The following is a 24447-nucleotide window of genomic DNA, read 5'->3' on the forward strand; positions in this document are numbered from 1 at the left end:
TCACATGAATATTTCCAAGATCGGATTCCACTGACTGCAGCAACACCGCAGTTTTGCCAAAAAAGGTGTTTTGTCCAGTGTACTGCACCGTCCCATCCACCTCACCGCGCACAACGTTTGAGCCCATTTTGGGCATGTGGTCCGTTCCCATCGTCACGGGAAGCGACTCACCCGTCAGCGCCGCCTCGTCCACGTCAATCACACCCTCGTTGATGCTGCAATCGGCAGGCACCGCGGAGCCGGATGCGAGCTTCACAAGATCACCGGGCACCAGCAGCGCGGCATCCAGCTGCTGCCATGCTCCGTCACGGTGGACGGTCGCCACGGGCTTCAGTGAGTTCTTCAGCGCAGCCACAGCGTCGCCTGCCTTGATTGTCTCATACCACCCAATTGTGGCATTGGCAAGCTGAATAGCAAGAAGAATGGCACCGTCAGGCCAGTTCTCCAGCGCAAACTCAATGATGATGGCGACCCACAGCGCAAAAGGCATAGGACCCCATAGGTTACGCACAAATATCAGCCAACTGGGCGTTTTCTTCTCCGGGAGCTCGTTGCGTCCGTATTTGGCAAGGAGCTCTTCCGCTTCGGCCGTCGTCAGTCCCTTGGACGGCGGCAGCATTGGCACTTCATCGACGTCGTCCTCCTTGTGCTCACTAATGGCCTTGGAGAGAACGGACTGACGCTTTTGCGGCTTTTGTGGGGGATGTTGTTCGTTGAAGTTACCATTATTGCTGTTGTTCAGCACGGACCTATCGTTCTTCTGGTTCATGGCTGCTTTCCTATTTCTGTTGCGCTAAAAAGGCTTACTACTATCAGTAAGATACAATTTGAAATATATTTTATGTTTTTTGTAAGCAGAGATTTTGTATTTTTTTCGTCCATGTAACTAGATGGACCGTTTATTGAGAATAGAAGAATTATGAAGAGTATGTGAATATAGTATTCCGTTTCAAAAGACCCATGAAGGCTACCATAGATATTTATAGCACGTTTCTGGTACTATTTACCCGTGTTTCTTCCAAAGAAAGAATGCTTTGCTGCCCATATGATCCCCTCTTCTTCCTTAACATCCACCTGTTGAGGATGTCTACGCAAAAAGAGATAGAGATTCTCTTGAATGGTTTTTTTTTCAAAAACGGTTTCTGCCTCATGAGATAATGAAGCGAGTGCCTGCTGCCGTGCGATCGTGAGACCGTGATCGATAAGCTGCAGAATGCCATCGCTCTGGTGGGCAATTATTTCCTCACTTAGCTTATCGGAAGATAGTTTGTTTGGTATGATATCATATTTTAAATTGACAAAAGTGGTAGGCAGTGTGCTGTGCAAGTACTGTACCACCACATGCTGAATATCATCAAGTTCGGCTGCGGCGCAGTATTTTCGAACGTTTTTCCCTTCCTTGTCAACCCAGCACATTCGACCAAATTGACGAAGCCATGGCTCAACTCCCCCATACTCACGGGAAACGTCCTGTACACTGTTCTGTGCTGATAATGGCAATTTTTGAAGGAGTCGGTCGATAGAAAGCCAAATAGGCTTGAGGTGTTGCTCGATCGCTGCAGCCTCACGAGAGTCCTCAGACCCCAGCTCCCCTGCGCACCCGGGAGCCAACCAGTACGGTCGAAGTCGCCACAAGAGCATCTTATCTTGTTGCCAAGAACAATCCTGCGTCAATAAATAATGATGATTGGAGTTTTCTTCAGTAAAGGAAGTGAGAGTTGAGATCGAAACACCGGCGTTTTGAGCCCACTCCGAGATGCCAACGTAACGGTCATGTCGGAGCGCCTTGAGAAGCGAAAAGCATTCTGAGTTGGAACACACAACTGTGGATGTGGTATGTGTTTTGGAACCAAGAGGAAGCCCCCCTTTCTTTCGTGTTGCAGATAAATCCATTTTTGTGCGAATAGGCGTATTTAAAACAGGAAATGCACGAGTGACGCTGGTTTCCTTAAGTTTTCGTTGGGTAGGACCTGTCGATGATGCGCCATTTGTTACAGCATCATAAAGAACGTTGGCTGCTCCAAGGCGTTCATGTTGAAGCGTTGGCTTTAAACGTACAGTATCTGATTGTTTATTTCTATCAAAATAGTAGGAGTAAATTTTAATCACCTTGTGAAGAGTATTCCTCGGACCGAGAACTCTCGCGAGAGCGTCTGTCACTTTTATCTGTTGTACAGGAACGTGGGTGGTGGGGACGCACTCAACAAATAGATCCAACATCTCGCTGGGTGAACGTCGCCCACGCAACAAGGCCATTGTTGTATGCGCCTTTAGTAGTTCCTCGGATGACATGCGTGCTTTTGAGGAGGAAAGATCCTTCTTTTTTGAAGGCAATGGTGGAGGTGTCCGGTGTTTTTCTATTCGCTCCGGTACTTTTGAAGAAGCAGAAGACATAGATGATTTATTCTTTGTCTGCTGCTGGTGCTGTATGGTGCTGGGGAGAGCTGCTGTGGCAACGCTAACACTTTGAATAAACCCGTCTTTTGGCTCAACATCATCGGAAGTGTCATCGTCAGCGGTTAAAAAATCATCATCATCGTCCAAGTTAAGCTCAACGTTCCATGCGTCATCTGCGTAATCCGCTACAGGCATTACTGACACAACGCTTTTGTGAGTTGCCTCTTTCGAAAGGCAATGATATGTTGTTATTCCTTGTGAAGAAAGAATTCCCTTTACGGATACAAAAGATGTGTCCTCGCTAAGGTCCAAATAGTCCTGAGCTAGTGTATTCTTCAAAAGACGTAATAGCCCACCTCCCAACTCTCGAATAGAGTCTTGAAGTTCCATTGGAAATGTTTGTAGCAATCCGGTCGTAGAAATTGGCTTGTCTTTGGGTAACATTTCCTGCAGCTGTTGTAGAACGAGGCTCATTTTTTTCTCAGAGAAGTTTGTTTCTGCAGAGTGAAGTCTAACTCGCACTTGTGTCTGAACCATTTTCTTCTCATTTTCACCATCACATTCTCTTTTTTTCGTTGCCTCTTCTACCGATATGGATGGCGGCAAGCTTCTTGCAGCCTGCACACGACTCACATACCAACGGAGACTTCCGTCTTCTTCCTCAACCTGGTAGGACCGGAACCGATGAGGAAACAACTGCACAAAGGCAAGGACAGATCCAAAAAGCTCACTTACGGCCTCCACGTCTAGGAGAGGTGTGATTGTGGTGAGTCGAGTTCCCGTGCCGTCAGAAGGGAGAAGCTCCAGAATGTTGTTCACAAGCCTCATTGTTGAAGAAAGAGGGGGTTGATTGACATTGTGGGTTGCCTCAGTTTCAATCACGCCCCCATCGTGGTTCTCCTTTTCGAGCGTTTCTGACGGCGCGGAATGAAGCAGCAGCTCCTCATAATCTTCCAGCGTCACCTCATCCTCCTCAACGGTATCATCTACAAAGTCCGGCTCCATTCTTGTGTGAATCCATCGGCACAATGGGCCCAAAGAGGGAAACCGGAAGGCCGCACTCACAAGCACCGATGGGCTCACTGACAGAGGAGATGCCCTTCCACGCCGTGCAGCAGAAATTCTACGGCCCAACGTATTCCTCCTCAGTCCTACTCCGCCACACATGCCTCCTGCACGACGCAGCATCCTTGTGACAAGAGGGGCGAGAAAGACAGCCGCAAGCCCACCATTCTTGCATGTTTGATAAACAACAACAAAAAAAGAAAAAAACTTTGTTTCATAGGTTTGAGTAAACTCCGACAGCTCCATTTTGTTTGTTTGCTTGTTTCTTTTTCGTTAGCCTTCTAATATTATTATTATTATTATTATTATTATTATCATTATCATTATTATTATTATTGCTGCCCCAGAAACAAGCAGCTGTGTGTGTAAAAGTGATAAAAGGCGCCACCCCGCACCATCAATGAGCAAGGAAATTTCACTAATAAAAACAATGACAAGCAGAAAAAAGCACAGCTGTGAGTACTTGAGATTATATAAACAACGCGCGACCGCCGGTGACCAAAATTACTAGGGAGCAGCAGTCACATTCACAGCGTTTGTTCACTCCTTGCGTCTCGACCTCACGTTCAGTGATGAACAACTCGAACACACCGCCGCAACGACATTCCAGCTTGTACACCCGCATCTTTAAAACGCCACCATCCTTCATGGTAGCATCGTACACAACTTTCTCCTCTGCAAGAAAGAATTCACTCAAGTCGTGCGTGTCGCTCACCGCGCCGACAGACCGCACGTAGGCCTGCTCTCGCCCGTGGTCATATTGAGCACGACGCAGAGGATCAAGCAACAACTCGGATGCCTCCTTTACGACATGGAATGGGTAAATTTCAAGCGTCACCCCCAACTCCTCCTCATTCGTACTGCCGTTTTTCCGTTTGTCGGGATGAGTGCAGAGTGCTAGTCGCTTAAATGCCGCACGAATTTCCGCAACCGAAGAGGAACTCGAGACGCCAAGTACGTCATATGGAGAAATTGCATTTTCCATCTTTTTAAAGGCCCAAATAAGTTCAATCACACCAACATAAACAAAAAAGAAAAAAGAAAAATTCCGTAAAATGATACCGGCGCTATGGTCACTCGGTAGTTAGCGCCGTTCGATGCCACACACACACACACACACACAGGGAAAAAAATAGCATACCGAAGTGAATCAAAAAGCAGACATAATCCCCTGCAAGGAAAAAAATAAACATTTATTTCTCTCGTTTTTTCGGTGCGTCTGTTTGTGTGTCTGTCGGAGATCCGTGACCAGTACCCACATCCTTTGTTTTGAAATGTCATCCATAATTTTTTTCAAACGTAAATAACACATGACACACACGAGAGTAACAGAGAAGTACGCATCAGTTCAATCGAGGATCCTTCGCACGACCCAGTTACTCGGAATACTCGCACACAGAGATACATTCATTTACCTCTGACCACTCACTACTTCTCTCTCTCTCTCTCTTCCCGCACTACAGCAAATAATTGCCAGTTTAAAGAAAAAAAAAATGGCCCATGCACACTATCCACTCTCCCTCGTTCTATCATACACTCAAACACACACGCATATATCTACATCTGTATGCGTATTTCATTTGGAGAGAAAGACAAAAAAAAAAAAAAAAAGATGTCCGTCCGCACCACCCCAGATGCAATCTGTAGATACTCTGATAATTTATGAATTCATACAATATCCCGAATGACGTTTTGCCTCATCCCTTTGTTTTCCTTCGTTCGCAAAACGGAACAAAAGCAATAATAATAACAACAACAAAAAAAAAGCCCTCGCCCATCATGCACAACACCAAATCCCACTAGCTTGTCGCAACGGCGTGTGCCTGCTCACAGGCATCCAGCTCGTCAGCAACAGCGTTATTTTCATCGGCGTCGCCTAAATACAGTTTTCCCACCGGGCACAGTTGCGAAACCGGCATGTTGTTGTCCGTTTTCACTTCCAATTCGTCCAGGAAAGTGCTGATCTCACTGAGCCCACCACGACCGATCATTCCCAGGTTAAAATCTTGCGCATGCTCGTTAAGAAATCGCACACATCGCGTACAATGAATGCAGCGGTTGAGTACCACACGCGTCTGAGGGTCAAAGTAGAAATCCTGAACGGCACGTTTATCCTCTTTGTATCTAGGAATGTCAGTACCGTAGTTCATGCTGATATTCTGAAGATCACAATTTGTTGCTTGCTCACAGATGGGGCAGTCGTTGGGATGATTGATAAGAATAAGTTCCACATTGCCCTCCCGGGCATCCCGAACCAATCGACTGTCCGTAATAATCGACATGCCTGGAAGCGCTACCGTGGCACAAGAGACAACAAGATTTTGAGTTCCATCGACCTGCACCAGACACATTCGACAATTGCCCGCTACGGAGAGAATAGGGTGATAGCAAAACTTGGGGACGCGAATTCCCTCACGCTCCAGTACTTCCAACAAATTTTCCTCTTGAGGAATAATCTCGACTGGACGTTTATTCACAAACATAATGGCACGAGGTTTGTGTTCTGCATATTGGCCCGCAGCGACACCCTCCACAATTGCCTCCACCCCGCCTCTATGAACGTACTCGCTCCCATGCAATGTGTCCGTCATATCACTATTGTACGGTGTTCCGTCAGATTTAAAAAAGCGCCGGGCCATCAAAAGCGAAGGTGCGGCATACCACAAGGGAAAACGTGCTGCTAGCCGCTTCATCCTCGCGTTTTCGCCAACGTCCAAAACCTCCTCCAACAACCAGCAATAAAGCTCTGCAATCGCTATAAATATCTGTATTGAACTAAAAACCAACAGAGACACACAAACACATGCACAAAAAGAAAAGAAAAAAAAGATCCCAATGAAAGACACACAGCAACCAAATCTACACGCAAAATAAATATTTTTTTCTAACAATAATAATAATAATAATAATAAATATGCCACGTTATGCAGAAACAGAGGAAAACGTGACCAAAACACCATCATCGTCTTCGTCATTAGGCCACAAAAATAACGCGGACAACAAAAAAGTCTGTCTGTTTATTTAAGTGGTCAAAAAACTGACCGGGAAAAAAAACAAAAACAAAAACAAAAACAACGACAACACGCATGGAAAAAAAAAAAAAAGAGTAAAAGAAAAAATATATATATATATGAAAAAGAAAGTATTTATTGCAAACTCAATCTTCTAGCTCTGAGTGAAAAAAAAAAAAAAAAGGCAGCACATAGCCTTAAAATCTTCTCCATAGCGTCGACGAGCATCTGGTCTTTTTCTCTTCTTTTGCCATTCAAGTACATGTCTATTTGTGTGTAAGCATCGTTTCTGAAGAAATACATCGGAACGGGAAAAAAAAAAAAAAAAAAAGAAATGAAAAAACACCAGAAAAGTATTCCATGGCAATGTCCTGTTCTCGTGCTCAACAACAATTTGTTGCACAATAGGCTGTACGCCCCCGTGGTCTCCAACACACCGTAAAGATATATTAATAGCGTAGATGTGTACATATTTGAAAGAAATAAAAAACATAATATATACATACATATACATATATTTGTACACACACGCACGCACACACACATACACACAGAGGCATATATATATATACATATGTATGTATTGTGTCAAAAAAAAAAAAAAAAAAAAAAAACAGAAAAACACAGAGAAAAAAAAAATGCACGAGAAATTTCCTAAAGACACTTTCCGCGACAACGCAACAACAACAACAACAACAATAAAATAAAATAAAATAAAATAAAAGTGTATCAAAAGAAAAAATAATCCAAAAAAAAAAGGCCGCGATTTTCCCGTTTTTTTTTTTTTTCTCCCAATTCTATGTAGAAAATTTTTTTTCCCCCTTTTCGTTTATTCACAGGGTCTTTTCACAGAGAAAAATACAATCATTTTTCTTTGCGCCTTCCATTTCTTCCTCCTGGTTGGTTGCTATTTGGTACACTTTGTTTTCCTGGTGTTTATGCGCCTGTCCAGCGTTGTTTCCATTCTTCTTTTTTCGCCGTGGGCAGAACTCAAAGAAACCGCAACTCCTTTTGTTACGATATTTTTCTTCTCTTCCCCCCTCCTCTCATTTCATTTTATTCTTCTATTCGCAGTTTTCCCATTCCTCCCTCCGTCTGCACTCTTCGCAGCCACACACAAACTTCTTTTTTCTTTTCTTTTTTCATTAAGGAGAAGGGGGAAAAAGTGCCTTCTTCTGGCCGTATCTTCGCCTTGACTCTCCCCTAATTTCCTTGTACGTTTTTTGTTTTTTTTTTCTTCTTCCGCTTAAAGCCATTCCCCACCCACCCACGCCCATCATTTTTGTTTGTTTGTTTGTTGTTGTTTTTTCTCTTTTGTTATGTGGTTGCCTCTCATTAGTGCGTGCGTGCCTGCATGCGCGTGGTTGTGCGCCCTTTTCCGTGAAAATGCATGCAAAAGCCGAAAGGTGGGCGTGTCAAGGAGACACACGAAATCCGTTGAAAAAGCGGCAACAAAAACAGCAGTGGAAATAAAATAAAAAGAGGGGAAAGTCGACAGGAGAAGAGCAAATGTCTACACAATGGCCTTATCTGTGGGGGCCCGCACTGCATTGTTTTGTTATTTTTTTGTTTCTTGTTCTTCTTCTTTCCTTCTATTATTTATTTATTTATTATTATTATTATTATCTTTTTAGTTGTTGTTGTTGTTTTTTACTGTCCATTCACGTCCGCTGCAACTCCGGGGAGTAAAACAGGCCCCCTCCCTCTCTCGCCTGCGCCGCGAGGTGGTCCAAGACGCACTTTTGACGAAGCAAACGCTGCTGGCGAGCATTTTCGTTGTCACCGTAAAGACGTTCGTCGGTGTCTGGATTAAATATACACATGCACGACAACCGACGCTGAACTGCCACGAACCCCTCCATGTAAAGGTCCTGCTCGACGGCCAATTTAATATGCTGCCATTGGCGGTTGATCTCCCTTTCGTTCTTTAATGGAAGCGACTTTTCGTGGCATTTTTTATTGTAACGACGCACGAGCGAAACATGAACCCGATGAGCCTCATTAAGAAGCGATTTGCTGAGTATGCTCAAAACATTGAGCGGCGGTGCATTCTTTTGCCCCATGGAGAGAAACAACTCGTAGTGGCGTTGCATCCGTTCATTTTCAACCATTAAACGCTGTTCATTCATGTCAAAAAAAGGGTGCAGATTCGATGAGGTCGTTCTCAATGATTCGTATAACTCTTCAAAGGGGCTTCGTTCGTCATATGAATCCTGGGTCAAACTGAGCCCGTAGGCATTTAATGCAGGTTCATTTGCATCGTCGGATTCATCGTTTTCACTACTCGTTGACTGAGTGAGTCCTTCCTCACCAAACGCAGAGCTGCCCAATGCATCATCTAATTGTGACGAGGAGGAAGACCAGTGAACGTGAAGGTCGTCGCCTCTTTCTACATATGACTGGTTCTGTGGCTTTGTCAAAAACGACAGGTACGGACGTTCGGTAGAACTTTGATGAGACGCCGACAATACCATGCGTTTGCTCTGGAGGTGAAAGAACCCTGATGCAGTAAACGTATACATATGCATGTATATATAGATATATCAAGATAGATAAAGCAAACAGAGAGAGAGAGAGAGAGAGAGAGAGAATATATATATAGCATAAATAGATAGAAAAATAAATAAATAAATGTTTATGGGCGCCTCCCACGCCCTCCCTTTTGTTTTTTCTTTTTCTTTTTCCTTGTCGTCGTGAATCTCTCTGGGTTGGTGAGGCGGTTGTTTTGGGTTCCCCACTCCCACAGTTTAATAAATAACGCAAGACTCATAAGAGGCCTTTAACTGTCGATATGATCGATGCTCCCACGTCAAGCATGACCACAAAAAAAATATAATGGTAAAGTAAAAATTTTAAGATAATAATGCACCACCGACGACACTAATCCTTCCGGTACTCCACAATTACCATCCCGCGCATGAGCATCAGTGCCCCAGCGGCCGCCAACCCCCAAGCTGACTGAATCACTCGATGATACCTTTTCTCAACTCGGCGAAAACGTTCATATTCACCGGCACTAATATCGCCATCAATACGATTTAATACCACAAGCGAACACATGCCAATCTGTTCAAAGCCATTGTCTATCAGCATTTCGTTGAATATAGGCATATGGGCTGCGCCCCATGGAATTGCAAAAGACTTGTAGCCGTTGGATAAGAGAGGGTAAATCATGTCCAGGCAATGTTTTTCTCTCGCAAAACTTCCTATAAGAGGCACATTAAACCGAACGGAACACCACCAGGGTAACTTTTCATAATCGTATTTGTCCGCAGCATGAACAATGGTCATATGAGGAGAATCCTTCACACCCCATGAAAAAGGCTGCCAAAAACGTTCCACTTCTCGCGGTTCCCAGCCCTCATCATCTTCATGTCCCAAAGGACGTACCGAAGCAACACGCTCACGCGGAGGAACAATTGTCGAAAATGGCGCACCGGCCAAAGGCGTGCGCCCCTCCATCAATACAGAATCATGTTGACTGCAAAGCCCATCCACTTGATGAAAAAACTGAGGGTGTGCAAAATGCTGAAGTGGTATTAAAGTAACAATAACCTGATTTGAAGGATGTTGATACGTGTATGCAATGGAGGCCACCGAGTTTTCCCTCACCATAATAAAGTCGGTTATTCTTTTCGAACGAAACGGGAAGGCGTATTGCCACCTCGGTCGGTAAGAAAGTATTCGCGTGGCCTCCCCTCTCACACAGGAATGCACACTCCTAAAATGGGGTACTCCAAGCGAGGCGCAAACCGCGTTTTCCCAACCAACCAAACGCATGCGTGAACCAGGCAATCAAATTCACAAAGTGTCAAGGGAAAACAAAAAAATACCTCCTCCTCCCCTCACTCATGCAGTGAAATAAGGCGTTGGTTCTCGCTGCAGGATCGTGTGCCAAAAAAAGAAGATTTCATAAAAAAGAAAAAAAAAACAACTTTAAGAGACAATTTCACAAAACCTGAGAGTGATTAAGTCAATTTTTCAAACCCAGCGGTACTCCTACCCTCCCCATTTGCTCTCCATCGGTGGAAAAAATTCAATGTTCTTTTTTCCCCCGCTTTGCCTCCCACTTTTGTTTCTTCTCGCCCCAGCTTCCACTTGTGTGTGCGTGTCTGCCGTGCCTATGGCACTTCATCAAAAACACACATAGATTGCTTCTGAACTGATGAAGAAGAAAAATGCGTTAAAGGAAAAATTGCCGCATACCGTAACGCAGGAAGTCTTTTTTTGTTGTTGTTGTTTCTCTCAAATTACAGCCAGTGCTCTTCCCTGTCGGAGCTCGGTGGGTGCGTGAAATCGCTGAGGGTGTGAAGTTGAATCAGGCCCTTTTCAAATCCCAGCACTATCGCACGATTGTCCGCTTTTCCCTCCGGTGGAATGTCAAAGCAAGTGCAGGACCCCGTTTCAGGATTTAAAAGCGTCTGCGAAAGAACCGGGAACTCCTTTTCTTTCTTCGCCAAATCTAGAAGAAACAGCGTCCCACTGGCGTCCAGCAACCACAAGAGCCATTTATCGCATCCACTGAAACGCATCTCCTTGACGCTGTGGTTGCTCAACGGAATAGAAAGCTGAGGTGCGGCATCGGTGTGAAGATAAAGACGCAAAGTACCATCATCATATCCCACCACAAAAATTCGGCTGTCTACAGTACCATAACGCACGCAAGAAGGTACGGCTACCGGACGTGCAAAAAAAAGCGAACAAGGACCATAAAGAGAAGGTGCCGCTATGCTACCGAAACGACTTATATGCCGAACACCCTCTGAACAAGCCACAACATAATGTGAGGGATCGGTAGGAACGAAGTCCAGAGCAAAAGATTCTTGATTCATTGACAAGGCGTTGACGCGACTTTCGCATTTTGAGGTTGCTAAAAATAAACGTACTGTGGAGAACATATTCAACCCGTTTTCTGTATCACTAATTGCTCCCTTTGATTGGTCCTTTTCATTGACGACCCAAAAATACGTTTCTCCAGTAGCATCAAGGGACACCAGCTGTTCATTTTCGTCCTTACGAACACCTACAACGGTGTTATAACCCGCCACGGCAATAGCAACAATGGGTGCCATATGATTTCCTGTTTGCCACGATGTGGCAAAAGAGGGAAGCCGAAATGCGTTTCGCTGGAAGCAGCCAGCCGTGAAATGGTTTCGCTCTGGTTCTCGTGTGTCCCAGACGTAAAGTGAACCGTCCTCAGCCCCAGCGTAAACCAAGTAGGGCCACCGTGGACTCATACAAATGGAAGTCAGCAGAGATGGGCTAACAAGTATCTTCTCTGGTGAGAACGAGTCGTACACATTCCAAATTACTATAACCGACAAGTAGCGGTCCAACTCCATAGACGGGCCTTCTCCCCCCACTGCACCATGAAGAACTGCCAAATATGCCGGTGCACAGGGATTAAAAAGAACCTTCAAAACAGGTCGATTGCATGTGGCAACGCAAGAAAATGTCGTATAAGATGTCGAAAATTGCGTTTCACTCTTTGACCCAAGAGCTTCTGGACCAGCCCTTTCTTCGTCATTCTCGTCTAAAATGGCCTGCATAACAGGGAAGACACGCCCAAGAAAGGACGCCAACAAAGTACTGTCAATTACTCGACTGCTGGAAACGTTACTCAACGAAGGCTCGCCCATAACTTCATTGTTTTCCAAGGCCTCTCCGACGTTATCCTGACCCAAATCTCTAACCAATTGCATCGGTCGGTCCGCAGAGTTTTCAGGGCAAAGCCCCAAGTCACGCGGCACCTCTACAGCTCGATGCCGTACACGCACTCGTTCCGCTTGTACTTCAAAATCGATACGATCCTCTTCCGCCGGAGCCTGTACCCCGGTCTGCTTACGACCCATGTCCCCAAAATTACGAATATACATGTCGTATTGCGACTGCGGAGGAACGTCAACGAGGGCCGCCGAAACATCATCCATATCTACTAGACGTCGCAACGCCGTCGCACGTTGTAAGTCCTTCTCAAACTGTGCTCGATACCCTTGACGTTGCAGATCAGAGACACCAATTGTACTTTTACCCACCACTGTTCCCGATATGTCAGACATCTGAGACCGCCGCAGTTTTTTTTCCTCTCGCTCTTTGCGGCGCTTTTCTCGGCGTTCAATCGCCTCCGACTCTCGCTCCTCCTCAGCACGTCGACGTTCTTCACGTCGAGCAGCTTCCCTCGCCTCATCGACGGCGTGACGTATCGCACGGTTCTCCACTTCCATTGCAGCAGACAGTTCATCCTTTTTCCATCCAGGTATTACCCCAGAAGTTTTGGCCTCGTTGCTCTCCAGGTGCCACGTTGGTAGTTCATCATCTACCACAGTGTCATCATGAACAAATGATTTTTTAATCACATCCTCATTATCACTATTTTCTTGCTGCTCTTGTCGTTCTTTGGCTCTTTCCCTCTCCTTTCTCTCCGCACGTTCCCGTTCCTTGCGTGCATGTCTCTCTTCCTCTGTTTCATCGCGCTTGTGCACTCTCTCTCTACTTCCTCCTTCCGCAGCACCTGCGCGTCTCTCCCTTTCTCTTTCCCTCTCCTTTCGCTCCGCACGTTCTCGTTCCTTGCGTGCATGTCTCTCTTCCTCTGTTTCATCGCGTTTGTGTTTCCGCTCCCTCTTGTCGCCATCCACAACTTGTGCCAGCTTCTCCGCCTCATTCTGTTCCCTTAGCTTCCGCTCGGCACGTTCCCGGTCTTTGCGAGCGCGTCGTTCTTCCTCGGTTTCATCCCTCTTCGACTTTTTGACGGCACCGTCACCCATCTCTATAATGAACGAGCACAATGAAACCCTAAAAAGAGCAAAAAAAACAACAACGACAATGAAATGTAAATAAAACACCTACATCACAATGTTCACTGGGAGGGATCCATTCACAGCTAAATGCCTCCACCACGTCATTACAGTGGGATTTAACTTGTGCGGCTGTCATCTCAAAATTATGTCCCACAAGACGGAAAATATCCAAAAATCTAAATAAAATTCCCTGAAATAATAATAACAATAAAAAAAATGGACCTCTCCCCACGCATACACACAGATACACATATAAACGTCACCAAAGAAAATCCAAAAGCATCATGCAAATTATAGGGCAAAGTATGAGTCGTCGCCACAAAAAGATGTGCACAAAATCTAGCCGCACAATGAGCAAAAAGCGCTTCGGTATAGGCGGGGAGATCCTGGGAGCCATGTGCGCCAAATACTCCTCCAAAGCAACCGCATCAGGCTGTAGTAAGTTTAAAAGCAAAAAGACTACAGTCGTTCCACTTGATTTTGTTTGTTGTTGTTGTTTTTGTTCCTCCTCGGATCGGTGGCTGCTATAGGAGAGGCCTGGTGATCTCGTGAGGCCACCCTGAACAAATTCAATCCGCATGAGGCACAGAAATGCGACAGGGAGTAAAAAGAGCACGAGGCGGCAATAACCGACACCGATAAGAAATCGGCATTTTCTCGCTTCCGGTATTCAAAGAATTCATTTGCGCTCTCTGTACGGAAAATAGAAGGGCAGACCAGTGAGCCCGACGGCGTTCCCTCGTCCGATACCGTCTCGTCTCCTATTGCTGCCACGCGCTATAACAAAGAGACGAGACTCAAGCAGGCATCGTTCATAAGTACGTCCTCCATCCCCTCCCTCAGAAACAACAACAACAAAAAAAAGTGCCGCAAAAGAGGCAGTAAAAGGGATGAAAATTGTGGCACCACAACTTCGAATTGTGTGACCCCTCTCTTTTGGCAGACTGAGAGTAACCACAGTGACGACGGCAAAGCCACAAGGAACACATGTAAATCAATACAGAACACCGAATGAGCAATTTGGGTCCCGAAAAACTCTCACCAAAAAATCAAATAAAAAAAGACAAAAAAAAAACACCATATCTCATGGAGACGTACACAAGGACCAAAAAGAAGAAAAATAATAATAAAAAACGGTCGATGTTTCCTAACTTTTTTATTTTGCTATTTCCCCACCTCAAATAACGCAAGAACACATATACATTGTTGCGTGCAAATATACAGCAACAGTGCGGCTTCCTCGTAAAGATTTTAGGCAGACTAAAAGATGACTGTCACCAAAACATTGGGGGGGAAGGGGGAAGGGGAGAAAAGTAAAGGGTCTGCCCTGTGGAGGAGAACGACTCGCTCTCGCGTGTACACAAAGAAAAGAACCGAAGGACAAACTTTGGGCCTTCTCCCAAACCTTGAAAAACAAGTGCCCCTGCAACACCACGCTCCTAGAATGAGATTTTCATGTCCCGTAGTGTTTTCCTCCTACACATCTCTCCTCAAAATAAAATAATAATAACAAAAACAATTCTACACGGGACAACAACAAAAAACAAAAAGAAACAGGGGGCAATCCAACAAACAAAAAAAAAGGAAGTAAGCAACAGAAACCAAAACAAGCAGGGAAAAAAAAGCCGAGGAAATAGTTGTCGTTATCACCACAACCCCATCTCCTGTGGAAACACACAAAAAAAAACTGACAAAACAAGAATTGGCCATCACAAGGCAAAATCCCTCCGTTACATAACTCAAACAAAAAAAAAAGCTCATTATTTCATGTTTTGAGCCTTTTTTATTTATTTTCGTTCACCTCAGCTCCATTCAACGTTGCCGTTTTTGTGTCTCAGGACAAATATATATATATATATATATATATAAGAAGAAAAGAATGAAAGTTTTTTAAAAAGGCGATCAAAGTCAAAGACGTACATTGTTGGCCTTTGTTGAAACCGGAGTTAGGGCACCTACAGATAAAAAATTGAAGTGGTGGTATGCCCCACCACTGAAGCCATCTACATTTGGAGGAGTTGCTACACACCGCCTGGAAACATTTTTTTTCTTCTGAGAAGATGCATTCGTCTGAAAACGGGTGTCGATAGAAGAAATGGACGAAAACACTGGTGGAGGTGGTGGCAGTGGTAATGGCGCAAAGTCCATTGGAGCCCCGCCGAACGCATTGGGCTCGATAGGTGTCATAGAGTTTGTTCCCGGAGTTCCTAATGTTGGAAAATCCGGATAACACTGAAAACTAGCGGATTCAGCAGAGCACAAATTGCAATTAGTTGCAGCAACTGCTGAGGATGGGGGCCGAAACCTCAATAAAGAATTGCCTTTGACACGATATCGAAGCAGTGGCGCCCCACGGGCAGGGTGTTGCGGCATATCCATCAGGTTCATACAAGAATCCCTATTGAAATGCTTGTTGGAGTCCTGCCAGTTCACCCCATTTACGGAATTTGCAAATCGTAAAGAATCACTTTGAGTCTTTGAAGAAACTGTAGTCAGCATTGGCCCCGGCGTTGGCGCAACGGATAATGAATTCGTCAGCATATTCAGTTGCCGTTGCCGTTGCGGCTGTTGGTGTGGGTAAAAATTCCGTTGGCTCGAAACTGCCAAGGCAGGTGTAAAAGCATGTACCTCGCCAATGGTTCCGCGCGCGTTCGAACCGCCCTCATCACGCTCATCTCCGCTTTTTTGCGCAGATTCTTGAAGAGCAAGGAGATATGGCGACTCACAAAGCTGGCTTAAATGTGATGCACAAAAAAAAGATGGAAGAGGGCATCGTTTGCATCGTACTTGCCGTGGAGTCACTGATAAAGACGAGCACTCCGAATTGTGCTTGCGAAGCACCATCAAAGTATGTCCAAAGAGTTCCTTCAACACACTGTTGATAGCGTCAAAACGATGTCTTTGCTCCGTCGCCACCCACACGGGATCTGAGACAACGCCTACGCTTTCACACGTCCTAGATGATCTCTCAAAGCTGACATCACTGTATTGACTATTCGCAGCCAAAGAGGATAAGGATGTGTCACCAAGTACAATGGATCCCTTTTCAAACAGAGCAAGGCCCTCTCGAAAAGCGCGGCGAATACGTTGCAAGTGATTGCGACTAACCCCACGGCAGAGACTGGCACTCCATCGTAACGGATCCATCACATTCATTGTACGGAGGGAGAAGTGAGTAGTATCAAAGTTGGAGCAAAACAAAGTAGCGTCTTCCTGCGCGCCTCCGCCAGAATCAAGGCGCATCTGCTCTGTCTCCTCCGGAATATTCTCCATATTATTGAATCCTGCATCCATCCCTCCCATTTCCCGGTGCAATCCAATTGAATTCTTTCGTTCATCCTGACGACGGATATGTTCATCACGCAAAATGTGTTTCACCCAATTTACTGTTATAAGTGGCTTAGCGCGACGACGAATGCAGTGCCCCAGCTCTCTCTGCCCCTCCGCAGTAAGACCCAACATCCCCATACCCATGGGATCCTTAAAATCAGTCTCCTCTTCCCCACCCATCGAAGACTTGGGAATGGCGCCCAAATTTCCCCCTTTTCCCGCCAAAACCTCTAGCTGACTGAGATCAAACGGCTTTCCATCAAGGCAAGCACATGGGAGTGGGCCAAACACCGTGACACAGTAATGTTCAAAATCAAAAAAACTAAAAAACTTCAGGAAACGCGCAAAAAGTTGAAGCGGTGAAATGTTTTTTAAGGACTCATGTGGTTCACACCCCAAATGCGCCTCGCCGTCCTCCTCCCTTTCTTCCACTGAGCCAAGGTCTTCGAGAAACTCCACGGTGTTCATCATCGATATGAGCATAATAGTGGCCGCATAGGAAGAAAGGTACCCACCTTGTCCACTAAGTATGTGCGCCTCGTAGCAACACCAAGCCTTCAACAACAAAAGTGTTCGTTTTAAAAGATGCTGACAGCCTATCAACATATCCATTTCCTGCAAAAAACGAACACACACAACACCGCCCAGCTGGCCAACAGTAATATCAAAGCAACTGCCTTCCATAACAAGCTTCAAGACACGAACCTCCGCAACTACAAGGGCTTCAACGTAGACATGAGGGTTGTTTTCACGCAAGTACTCGGCCAAACTTGAAAGAAGCTCTCCACCTGCAATTGCAGCTGCTTGAGATAATGACATATTATTATTATTATTATTATTATTATTACTATTACTACTATTACTATTACTATCAGTATCATGATTATTATTATCATTATTATTATTGCGAATGCTACCGCTTCTGCTCATAATTGCACGAGCATGAGAGTTAACAGGAGCCTCCTCTCGCTCAATGATCTTGGTCGGATTTACAAGTCCCTCAACATCAAATGTCATATCATTATCACCGTCTGGTAAAACAGTATACGTCGCAACACTTCCAAATACGTAATATCGCAACTCGCCGTATTGCACACCTTTACGCCACGCCTCATGAGCAATAGCCTCCGTAAGATACTCAGATACGCAACGTAATTGCTTCTGCCGTCGCCACATCATTTTTTCCGCCGTTTGAGAAAGGTACGCCACGATTTGTTCATCCACAAGTTGACTAAGCGAGGAGCTCACCTCCGGTGTAAAGCTGTAACTGCGATGATGATGCTGATGGCACGTGGGCGGCTCAGAGAGAGAAGAGGTTGACCTACCATTCAATTCATACATTGCATTGCCATTTTTTATGGCGGTGGATGTGATGCCGTGTTGCTGCTGATTTCCCCATAAGGAAAACGAATCCCCCCCATCTCCATCCCCTCTTCCCATATTTGTAGGTGCAAACGTTGTTACTAAACTCGTCTGCGATTTAGCAAACACAGAGCCAGATAACTGTAGGCTCTTTGGCAATTGCCCTATTCTTTCCTGCGGCGCCGGTAAATGGTCACCGGAAGGTATCTCTTCGCTCAGTATGTGATTTTTTTCTTGATTTTCTTCCTCATATTCATTCTGCTGCTCTGGTTGCTTCTTCTCTCTGTGCAACAATGTCGATACCGCCTCGGTATCACAATACTCCCTTATGGGAATTACTACAGGAGCGGGCATCAGCTCACCTGCAGTCCTATTCCCTTGATTCCTTTTGGTGGGAGATGGTGGAAACCTTTCTGTTTCCTCTTTAATCAATATATTTCTGGAAAAACAGTTTTCCGATGGTTTTATTTTCTCATCAATACACATGTAACCACAAAATGAGCATTCACGAACTTCAGGGAATGCATTATTAGTTGCACATGGCGCCTCGTCAATGAGGTTGCCTTCCTCAGAGAGTAAAACGCTTTGTTTCTCCTTCGGAAACGAATGCGGAGAAACGAGGCGGCAACTGCCGTTGAGAGGCATCCCATCCCCCGCCATACTTCTGCCGCTGCCATTGGTTTGACTCTCAAAGCATTCACCTAAAATTTTGTCTTTCTCCAGCGACTGGGAACACAGTTGCAGGCTGATCGAGCCCTCTAAAGGAGGTGCTTCCTCAAGCATGAAATCCTTGGAAGGGTGAACTTTCCGGATCTTCCTCGGCATCATCATGGGGTTCTTTCGTCGGGGCTGTTGGCGCCGACAAAAACGATGGCACTGAGCTTCGTCGTTGATGTCCGCAAACCCAGTACTGCCCTTCGCTGGGAAGTTTTCTAAGGAGAGTTCCGTGGGAGGAGGTCCATACGACACACGTGGGGACTCCACAACAGGCTCCGTTCCTTCTCTTCGGTTAATTTTGCCCCCCGCTGTTAGGTGCGGTTTTCCCATTTCTTTCGTCGATGGTGCCCGCCGTGTCGCAGTGAAGGGGTGGTTGGTGCAGACCCGACAACACGGCAAATATCCGCCGCCGAGGGTACTAGTCGGGGAGTAAAGCCGAAGCGATTGGTTCCTTTGCTTCTGCGGTCGGCTAATTAGACAGACCGGAGAAAAGAAAAAAAGAAAAAATATATTTAAAAAAGTTATTAGAGATTGCCCACGCAAATTACAGGCTGAAAAAAGCAGCAACGCCACAACCGAGACCTATTCGCTGTGTTGCAGTAAAACAGCATGAGAAGAGAGGTATAAAAAAAAAAAAAAATAGTAATAATGACAACAAAAACAACAGAAGCCTAAAAGAGGGCAATACGACGGTGATGCTCCCGTATTTTTCTTTTTTTTTCTTTTTACTTTCTCTTCTTTTGGCCTCAATGGCAGTCATAAACACACGATGTAAAGAAATTCCGTCTCGGCGCAGTGAAAACAAAACAACAACGAAAAAAACTGTACAAAACAAAAACCTCGAGTCTACACACACTGAAAATAAGAATGCCCTCCTTCTTATTTCCCCGCTTCCCCTTCTGTCTCTCCCTGGAAAGAGCATGCATATATTTGTATGCAGATGCGCATGTCACACCGCTTCATGGCTGTGTGTCTTTCTTTTTGTTTTTTACTCTTCCTCCCCCCACCCCACGCACACGCACACACACACACACACACTCTCTCTCTCTATATATATATATGTATATGTATGTATATGTTTCGGGAAAATGCACAAGGAGGGATCAGTGTATTACATCAAATTCTTCATCTTCTCCAGTACTTCTGGGTGCTTCTGGGTGATGAGCCGCATATCATCTCGCCGAATACGACCATCTTTGCGCACGTCCAAAAAGAACATCAGTCTTTGCGCTTCCTCATCAATGACACGTTGTACCTCCTGGTCTTCAACATCGCAATCACCAACGTAACGTGTTGCCGCAGTGATAGTGTTTCTTATGTCATCAAGAGAAAGATAACCATCCTGATCGTCGTCATACGCGTTGAAAACAACAACAAATAGCTCCTCTGTGCTGTACATCACCGCCAAATGATAAAGCAAGAACTCCCTAAAGGAAATCACACCATCGCAATCGCGATCGTAGGCACGAAAAAGATGCAAGTACATCTCTCTGTCCAATATCTGCGCCGATGTCTTCCTCACGGCACGATTGCCGCCCTTACTATGAGTGTACTTCGCGTAACTAGGGAACCAGGAGGCCAGGTGGGTTCGTCTGTAATTTTTATACACACCCGTACTGTCTATATAGCGCTTGAATTCGACGGGAGTCATGACACCCTCCGGCGCTGCCTTGTGGAATTTCATGAACAGAAACTCGATGGCCTCCTCAGAGAAGCGATCCTTTACGAGTTCCTTGTATTCCTCCATTTGAGCACGTGAAAAACCTTGTCCCATCGTTACTCCCCCTTTTTTTATATCACTCTTCTTGCTGTTTGGCTACAGTCTGTAGGCCGAAAAGAGAGTATGTGTCCTATAAAAGTATCACTCTTCCCTTCAATAAACCACAGTAGAAGTGTGTACGCAATGGGAAAGCACAAAAACATTTCCCTTCACGAAGGCAAAAAATAAACGTATCACATTCTCACGACAGCTCCATTTCAGCATGTGTGCTCTCTTCAACTCAATTCGTTTGCTTTTTCCGCCGCCACAGGAAGCGTGCACCGTGGCCGCGACCCCTCACTCTCGCTCTATATGCTCTCTTTCTGTTCCACACCATATATTTCAATCCCGTGCATATCCCCAGTCACATTCCCGCATCCAACCTTCTCCAGATAAAAAAGGAACGCTGCTAAACATAGCTTCAAAAATGGGTGCACACAATGTGTCCTCTTCTGTAAAGATCACACTGATGAAGGAATTTGACGATGCCTTTTGTCTCATAAATTTGCCGGTAGCGTCATGAAAAGTGGGGCAAAAAAAAAAACCCTTGATGTCTCCTCCGGCAGCCCCCAAAGTGACAGGGATGGCCACGCCAAAAAAAAAAGAAACCGTCTCTCGCAATGTGGAGCACCTGTCGACTCCCTCCCAAAACTTAGCCGCAAGAGGCAATTCGCCTCATTGTGAAGTTGCGAACGCATTCATGTGTGCATTTATTCAAATGCAGACACAGCCCTTCCCTTGACGCCAAAAAGAAAAACCTCTGCTGCTTGTTGAAATGCGGTGGCAGAGAAGCCACGGTAGGCGCCCCCCAACTTTCGCCCTCCCCGTTCACGGCGAATGGGACCCAAATCAAAGGCGCACTTGAACAATCAAACAAACAAAAAGCGGCAAAACAAATCACAACAGCATTCGATGACAAAAGAGAAAAAAAAAAAAGAATGGCGCAGCGAGCTCCTCAGGTTATTCAGTGGAAGAAAAAAAGGGAACAAAACAAAAAAACGACAAAAAAAATTTTTTTAATGTACAAAAGCCACCTACTGTCGGGTCTTCCTTCACATTCCGTCTGGAGGGTAGAGTAATTAAACAAACTCAAAAAGATAAGCAGTCAACAAAATTCGTACATTAGAAAAGGAATAAAACAATCACAACCACAAATAGCAACAACAAGAAAAAAAAAATGTGATCGCACACGCACAACTGTAAGTCACCTCCCTTTTTTTTTGTGTGTGTGTGTCTTCTGCAAGCACAGCTGAGAAAAAAAAAAAAAAAAAACTTAAGCATCTCGCACTAAAAAGAGTATCGGTCCTGAATGCTTCCGTCCGTGCACGTTTGCTTCAAATAATTTGGGAGATAAGAAAGCGTAAATTCTAATTGGAATGGGGTGGCATTCTGCCCTAACGCAAAGTTGCAAATGTTGGACAATGAGGAGACAGCAATTTAGGGTTTACGGCGGAGTGGCCCTGAGGCGCTTGGGTTTGTTGGACCTCCAGCGCCTGGCTTTTCCTCCCCAGCGACAGAAGCCGCAGCGGCGATCGTTAAAGGAGGCCGACGCAGTAAGCCCCACACACACTCCCTACAAATATGCCATTCCCGCCGATTTATGTTAAGAAAAAAAAAAAGGCAAGAAAAAAAATTTACTGCCACGACCTGCAGTGACGGCTGCCACCGTTGCTGACGGTGGCGTCTTTGTCACGTAAAGCACCACAACGAAGATCCAAGCTGCTTCGTGCCACCGTATCAATGCCCTCCTCCCCTAAAAACTCCACACCGCACGGCAAGTTCTCAACAAAGCCGCCCCGCTCCCCACCCGGAGAAACAGGCAAAGACGCCGCACGCATAGCCCGTTGCAGGTGCCGAATTTCAACCTGCAACGCTGCAATAGTGGCCTCTTTTGCCCGCCGTTCCGCAATTCTCGTCTGCTTCACCTCCTTGAGATGGTTCGCATGTCGTTCAGATGCACGTTGCTTGATCAAATTTAGGACTTCGCTCAGCTCATCCTTTTCTAACGCATGACGATCTCTCCACTCATGCAGTTCAAGCAACAGAAGCGCACGCGCTGATTCTTCTTCATTTATTAGAAGAGTCCGTTCAACGATTAACGCGCCTTCCATCACTCCATTTGCCAACAATTCTTGAAGGAGTCCGTAATGCACACGACAATAATCATGAAACTCCTTAATTAACTGAAGTCGATTTACATGTTCCTGTCTTTGAACCTCAATCAGAGCAAACGTCATTGCCTCCGTAAAACGCAACGCTTCGAATTCCATGCAATAAGTGCACATAATTTCTTTTTGTTCCCGAATAAAAATTACCCGTTGCATTTCCTTATGATGTGATTTTAACTGTTTCCACGACAAATCCTCGTCCATTCGGCAGATAGCACGACCCCACGACTCCTTCTTTTGCAGATATAAAAGCTCAAATTGTTCCTCTTGCAACGACAGCAAAAATTCTCTATTAGCCTCCTCCTTTTCAACCGTTCTACGGAGGCCTGACCGCAGCACACAATTTCTGATATTCAATTTGTGTTCCATCCATATCCTTCGGCGTTCCAGTTTTTCCTGTGGCTCAACTAATTGTTCTCGTTCACTCTTCTCATCCAAAAACAATATCCGCCGTAAATTTTCTCGTTCGCGGCGTTCCACCGCCTCTAACTCTCGCTCCTTCAACCGTGCCTCTCGCATACGCTGTCTCATCAGCCGTTCTAAATATTTTTCCTGCTCTGCTCGCCGCACCTCCGCTTGTCTTTCCTTCTCTTGACGCAAGCGCTCCCCTCGATCTTCATTTGCGCCACAAAACGGGCGTCGGGGACGCGGTGATGGGATAGGACGCACGGTGTCCGGTAAGACTGCCGCCGAATGAATATCACGCGCCAAAAAAATTTTTGGAACCTCTTTATTTGTCCCCCCTTGCGGCGTGTTTTCGGGGGCTGCACGAGGAAAAGGAGAGGCACGCCGAATTCCAGCGGATGCACATGCTCGACGATTTTCATTCCCTGTACGGAGCTGCTGTGATCGTTGTAGAATTTCTTCACGTCTCTCTTGTTCTCGACGCAAAGCCTCTAAATCGCGCGCAATTTGCTCTCGTTTTTCCTGTTCTCTCCGTTTGCGAATGTTCGCCTGATGTTCCTTTTCTCGTTTTCTAAAGAACTCCTTTTGTTCCTTTGTGTACTGAGAAGCACGGTCTCGCCGCGGGGTGGCGGCGGAAGAGGTCCGTCGCTGACGTTCCCCAGCCTTTCGTGCCGCGTAGGAATTAAGCTCCTCGTAAATATTACTCGTTGCGTTTCCAGGCATCGTATAAGACTTGCAGCCAACATCCGAGGTATACCCGGCCCGTGGCGTCCGAATTCCCGTCGAAAATGAATTGGCGCCCAGTGGTTGATGCAAACGAAGGGTGCAGTCATATTTTTGCTTCCGCTCCAAACTCGAAAGGATTTCGTATGCCACACGAACATCGCGAAATTTCTCCGCCGCTGACGGATCGTTAAGATTTTTGTCGGGATGGTACTTGAGAGCCAATGCCTTGTACGCCTGGCGCACCTCCTCTATGCTGCTAAAATTTGGGAGCAGCAGCGTTTGGTAGAGACGTCTCGACTTTTCAAGCTCCCCAGTCATTTCGTTCCGGCGCAAATCACTCCGTTTCCCTTGTAATCCTCCCCGCCCCTTCACGGCCCTCGCCCCTCTCTTCCGTCCGCACTTTTCTTTGGATGGCTTTGCCTCCGCGTCTCGCCTGCCCTTTTTCTTCCTGCACTTCTCGCAGCAGCACGGGGCGTCACAAGCAATGAACTTACAACCTCAGATGCGAAAAAAAAAAAAAAAAAAACTGAGAGAAAGAAAAAGAAACCAAAAAAAAAAAAAAAACATAACATCTAGCGGTGATGACACCTCGGCCTTTCGCCCACAAACACAGAGGGAGAGTGAGTGAGTGAGAGAGAAGTTCGTCCCCCCTTCACGACGAACAACGCTGTCAGTGGCATTTGTGTGTGTGTGTGTGTTTGTGGAGGTGG

General features: G+C 45.7%; 10 protein-coding genes and 1 pseudogene across 10 annotated transcripts, besides 21 other annotated features; all 11 read right to left on the minus strand.

Moving 5' to 3' along the window:
* Window positions 1-769, minus strand: Tc00.1047053511261.4 (P-type H+-ATPase, putative; the record flags this gene model as incomplete). Its single annotated transcript, XM_809990.1, has 1 exon — window positions 1-769. A coding segment is annotated over one exon (769 nt), but the record flags the coding sequence as incomplete, so codon positions are not given.
* Window positions 1-24447: part of a sequence feature (heterozygous, non-Esmeraldo-like haplotype) that runs on past the window's edge.
* Tc00.1047053511261.10 (hypothetical protein, conserved) lies at window positions 1000-3708 on the minus strand (the record flags this gene model as incomplete). The annotated part of the gene is made up of 1 exon (XM_809976.1): window positions 1000-3708. The coding sequence occupies one exon, from the start codon at window positions 3706-3708 to the stop codon at window positions 1000-1002; it is 2709 nt and encodes a 902-aa protein (XP_815069.1).
* Window positions 3748-3799: a microsatellite.
* On the minus strand, window positions 3932-4447 carry Tc00.1047053511261.20 (chaperone DnaJ protein, putative; the record flags this gene model as incomplete). The annotated part of the gene is made up of 1 exon (XM_809977.1): window positions 3932-4447. The coding sequence occupies one exon, from the start codon at window positions 4445-4447 to the stop codon at window positions 3932-3934; it is 516 nt and encodes a 171-aa protein (XP_815070.1).
* Window positions 4564-4585: a microsatellite.
* Tc00.1047053511261.30 (electron transfer protein, putative) lies at window positions 5262-6155 on the minus strand (the record flags this gene model as incomplete). Its single annotated transcript, XM_809978.1, has 1 exon — window positions 5262-6155. The coding sequence occupies one exon, from the start codon at window positions 6153-6155 to the stop codon at window positions 5262-5264; it is 894 nt and encodes a 297-aa protein (XP_815071.1).
* Window positions 6348-6374: a microsatellite.
* Window positions 6512-6537: a microsatellite.
* Window positions 6553-6594: a sequence feature (AT_rich).
* Window positions 6786-6816: a microsatellite.
* Window positions 6963-7056: a microsatellite.
* Window positions 7064-7112: a microsatellite.
* Window positions 7171-7197: a microsatellite.
* Window positions 8027-8124: a sequence feature (T-rich).
* On the minus strand, window positions 8135-9001 carry Tc00.1047053511261.40 (uncharacterized protein; the record flags this gene model as incomplete). Its single annotated transcript, XM_809979.1, has 1 exon — window positions 8135-9001. One exon carries the CDS (start codon window positions 8999-9001, stop codon window positions 8135-8137), a length of 867 nt encoding a protein of 288 aa, XP_815072.1.
* Window positions 9037-9063: a microsatellite.
* Window positions 9077-9106: a microsatellite.
* Tc00.1047053511261.50 (hypothetical protein, conserved) lies at window positions 9354-10253 on the minus strand (the record flags this gene model as incomplete). Its single annotated transcript, XM_809980.1, has 1 exon — window positions 9354-10253. The coding sequence occupies one exon, from the start codon at window positions 10251-10253 to the stop codon at window positions 9354-9356; it is 900 nt and encodes a 299-aa protein (XP_815073.1).
* On the minus strand, window positions 10724-13237 carry Tc00.1047053511261.60 (hypothetical protein, conserved; the record flags this gene model as incomplete). Its single annotated transcript, XM_809981.1, has 1 exon — window positions 10724-13237. The coding sequence occupies one exon, from the start codon at window positions 13235-13237 to the stop codon at window positions 10724-10726; it is 2514 nt and encodes an 837-aa protein (XP_815074.1).
* Window positions 13302-13904, minus strand: Tc00.1047053511261.71 (annotated as a pseudogene).
* Window positions 14762-14880: a sequence feature (A-rich).
* Window positions 15114-15138: a microsatellite.
* Tc00.1047053511261.80 (hypothetical protein, conserved) lies at window positions 15179-19009 on the minus strand (the record flags this gene model as incomplete). Its single annotated transcript, XM_809982.1, has 1 exon — window positions 15179-19009. One exon carries the CDS (start codon window positions 19007-19009, stop codon window positions 15179-15181), a length of 3831 nt encoding a protein of 1276 aa, XP_815075.1.
* Window positions 17419-17506: a microsatellite.
* Window positions 19302-19329: a sequence feature (AT_rich).
* Window positions 19387-19421: a microsatellite.
* Window positions 19689-19717: a microsatellite.
* Window positions 19728-19756: a microsatellite.
* On the minus strand, window positions 19791-20453 carry Tc00.1047053511261.90 (hypothetical protein, conserved; the record flags this gene model as incomplete). Its single annotated transcript, XM_809983.1, has 1 exon — window positions 19791-20453. The coding sequence occupies one exon, from the start codon at window positions 20451-20453 to the stop codon at window positions 19791-19793; it is 663 nt and encodes a 220-aa protein (XP_815076.1).
* Window positions 22073-24055, minus strand: Tc00.1047053511261.100 (chaperone DnaJ protein, putative; the record flags this gene model as incomplete). The annotated part of the gene is made up of 1 exon (XM_809984.1): window positions 22073-24055. The coding sequence occupies one exon, from the start codon at window positions 24053-24055 to the stop codon at window positions 22073-22075; it is 1983 nt and encodes a 660-aa protein (XP_815077.1).
* Window positions 24245-24301: a sequence feature (A-rich).

Source organism: Trypanosoma cruzi, genomic scaffold (assembly GCF_000209065.1).
Source record: "Trypanosoma cruzi strain CL Brener 1047053517087 genomic scaffold, whole genome shotgun sequence".
Taxonomy (NCBI): domain Eukaryota; phylum Euglenozoa; class Kinetoplastea; order Trypanosomatida; family Trypanosomatidae; genus Trypanosoma; species Trypanosoma cruzi.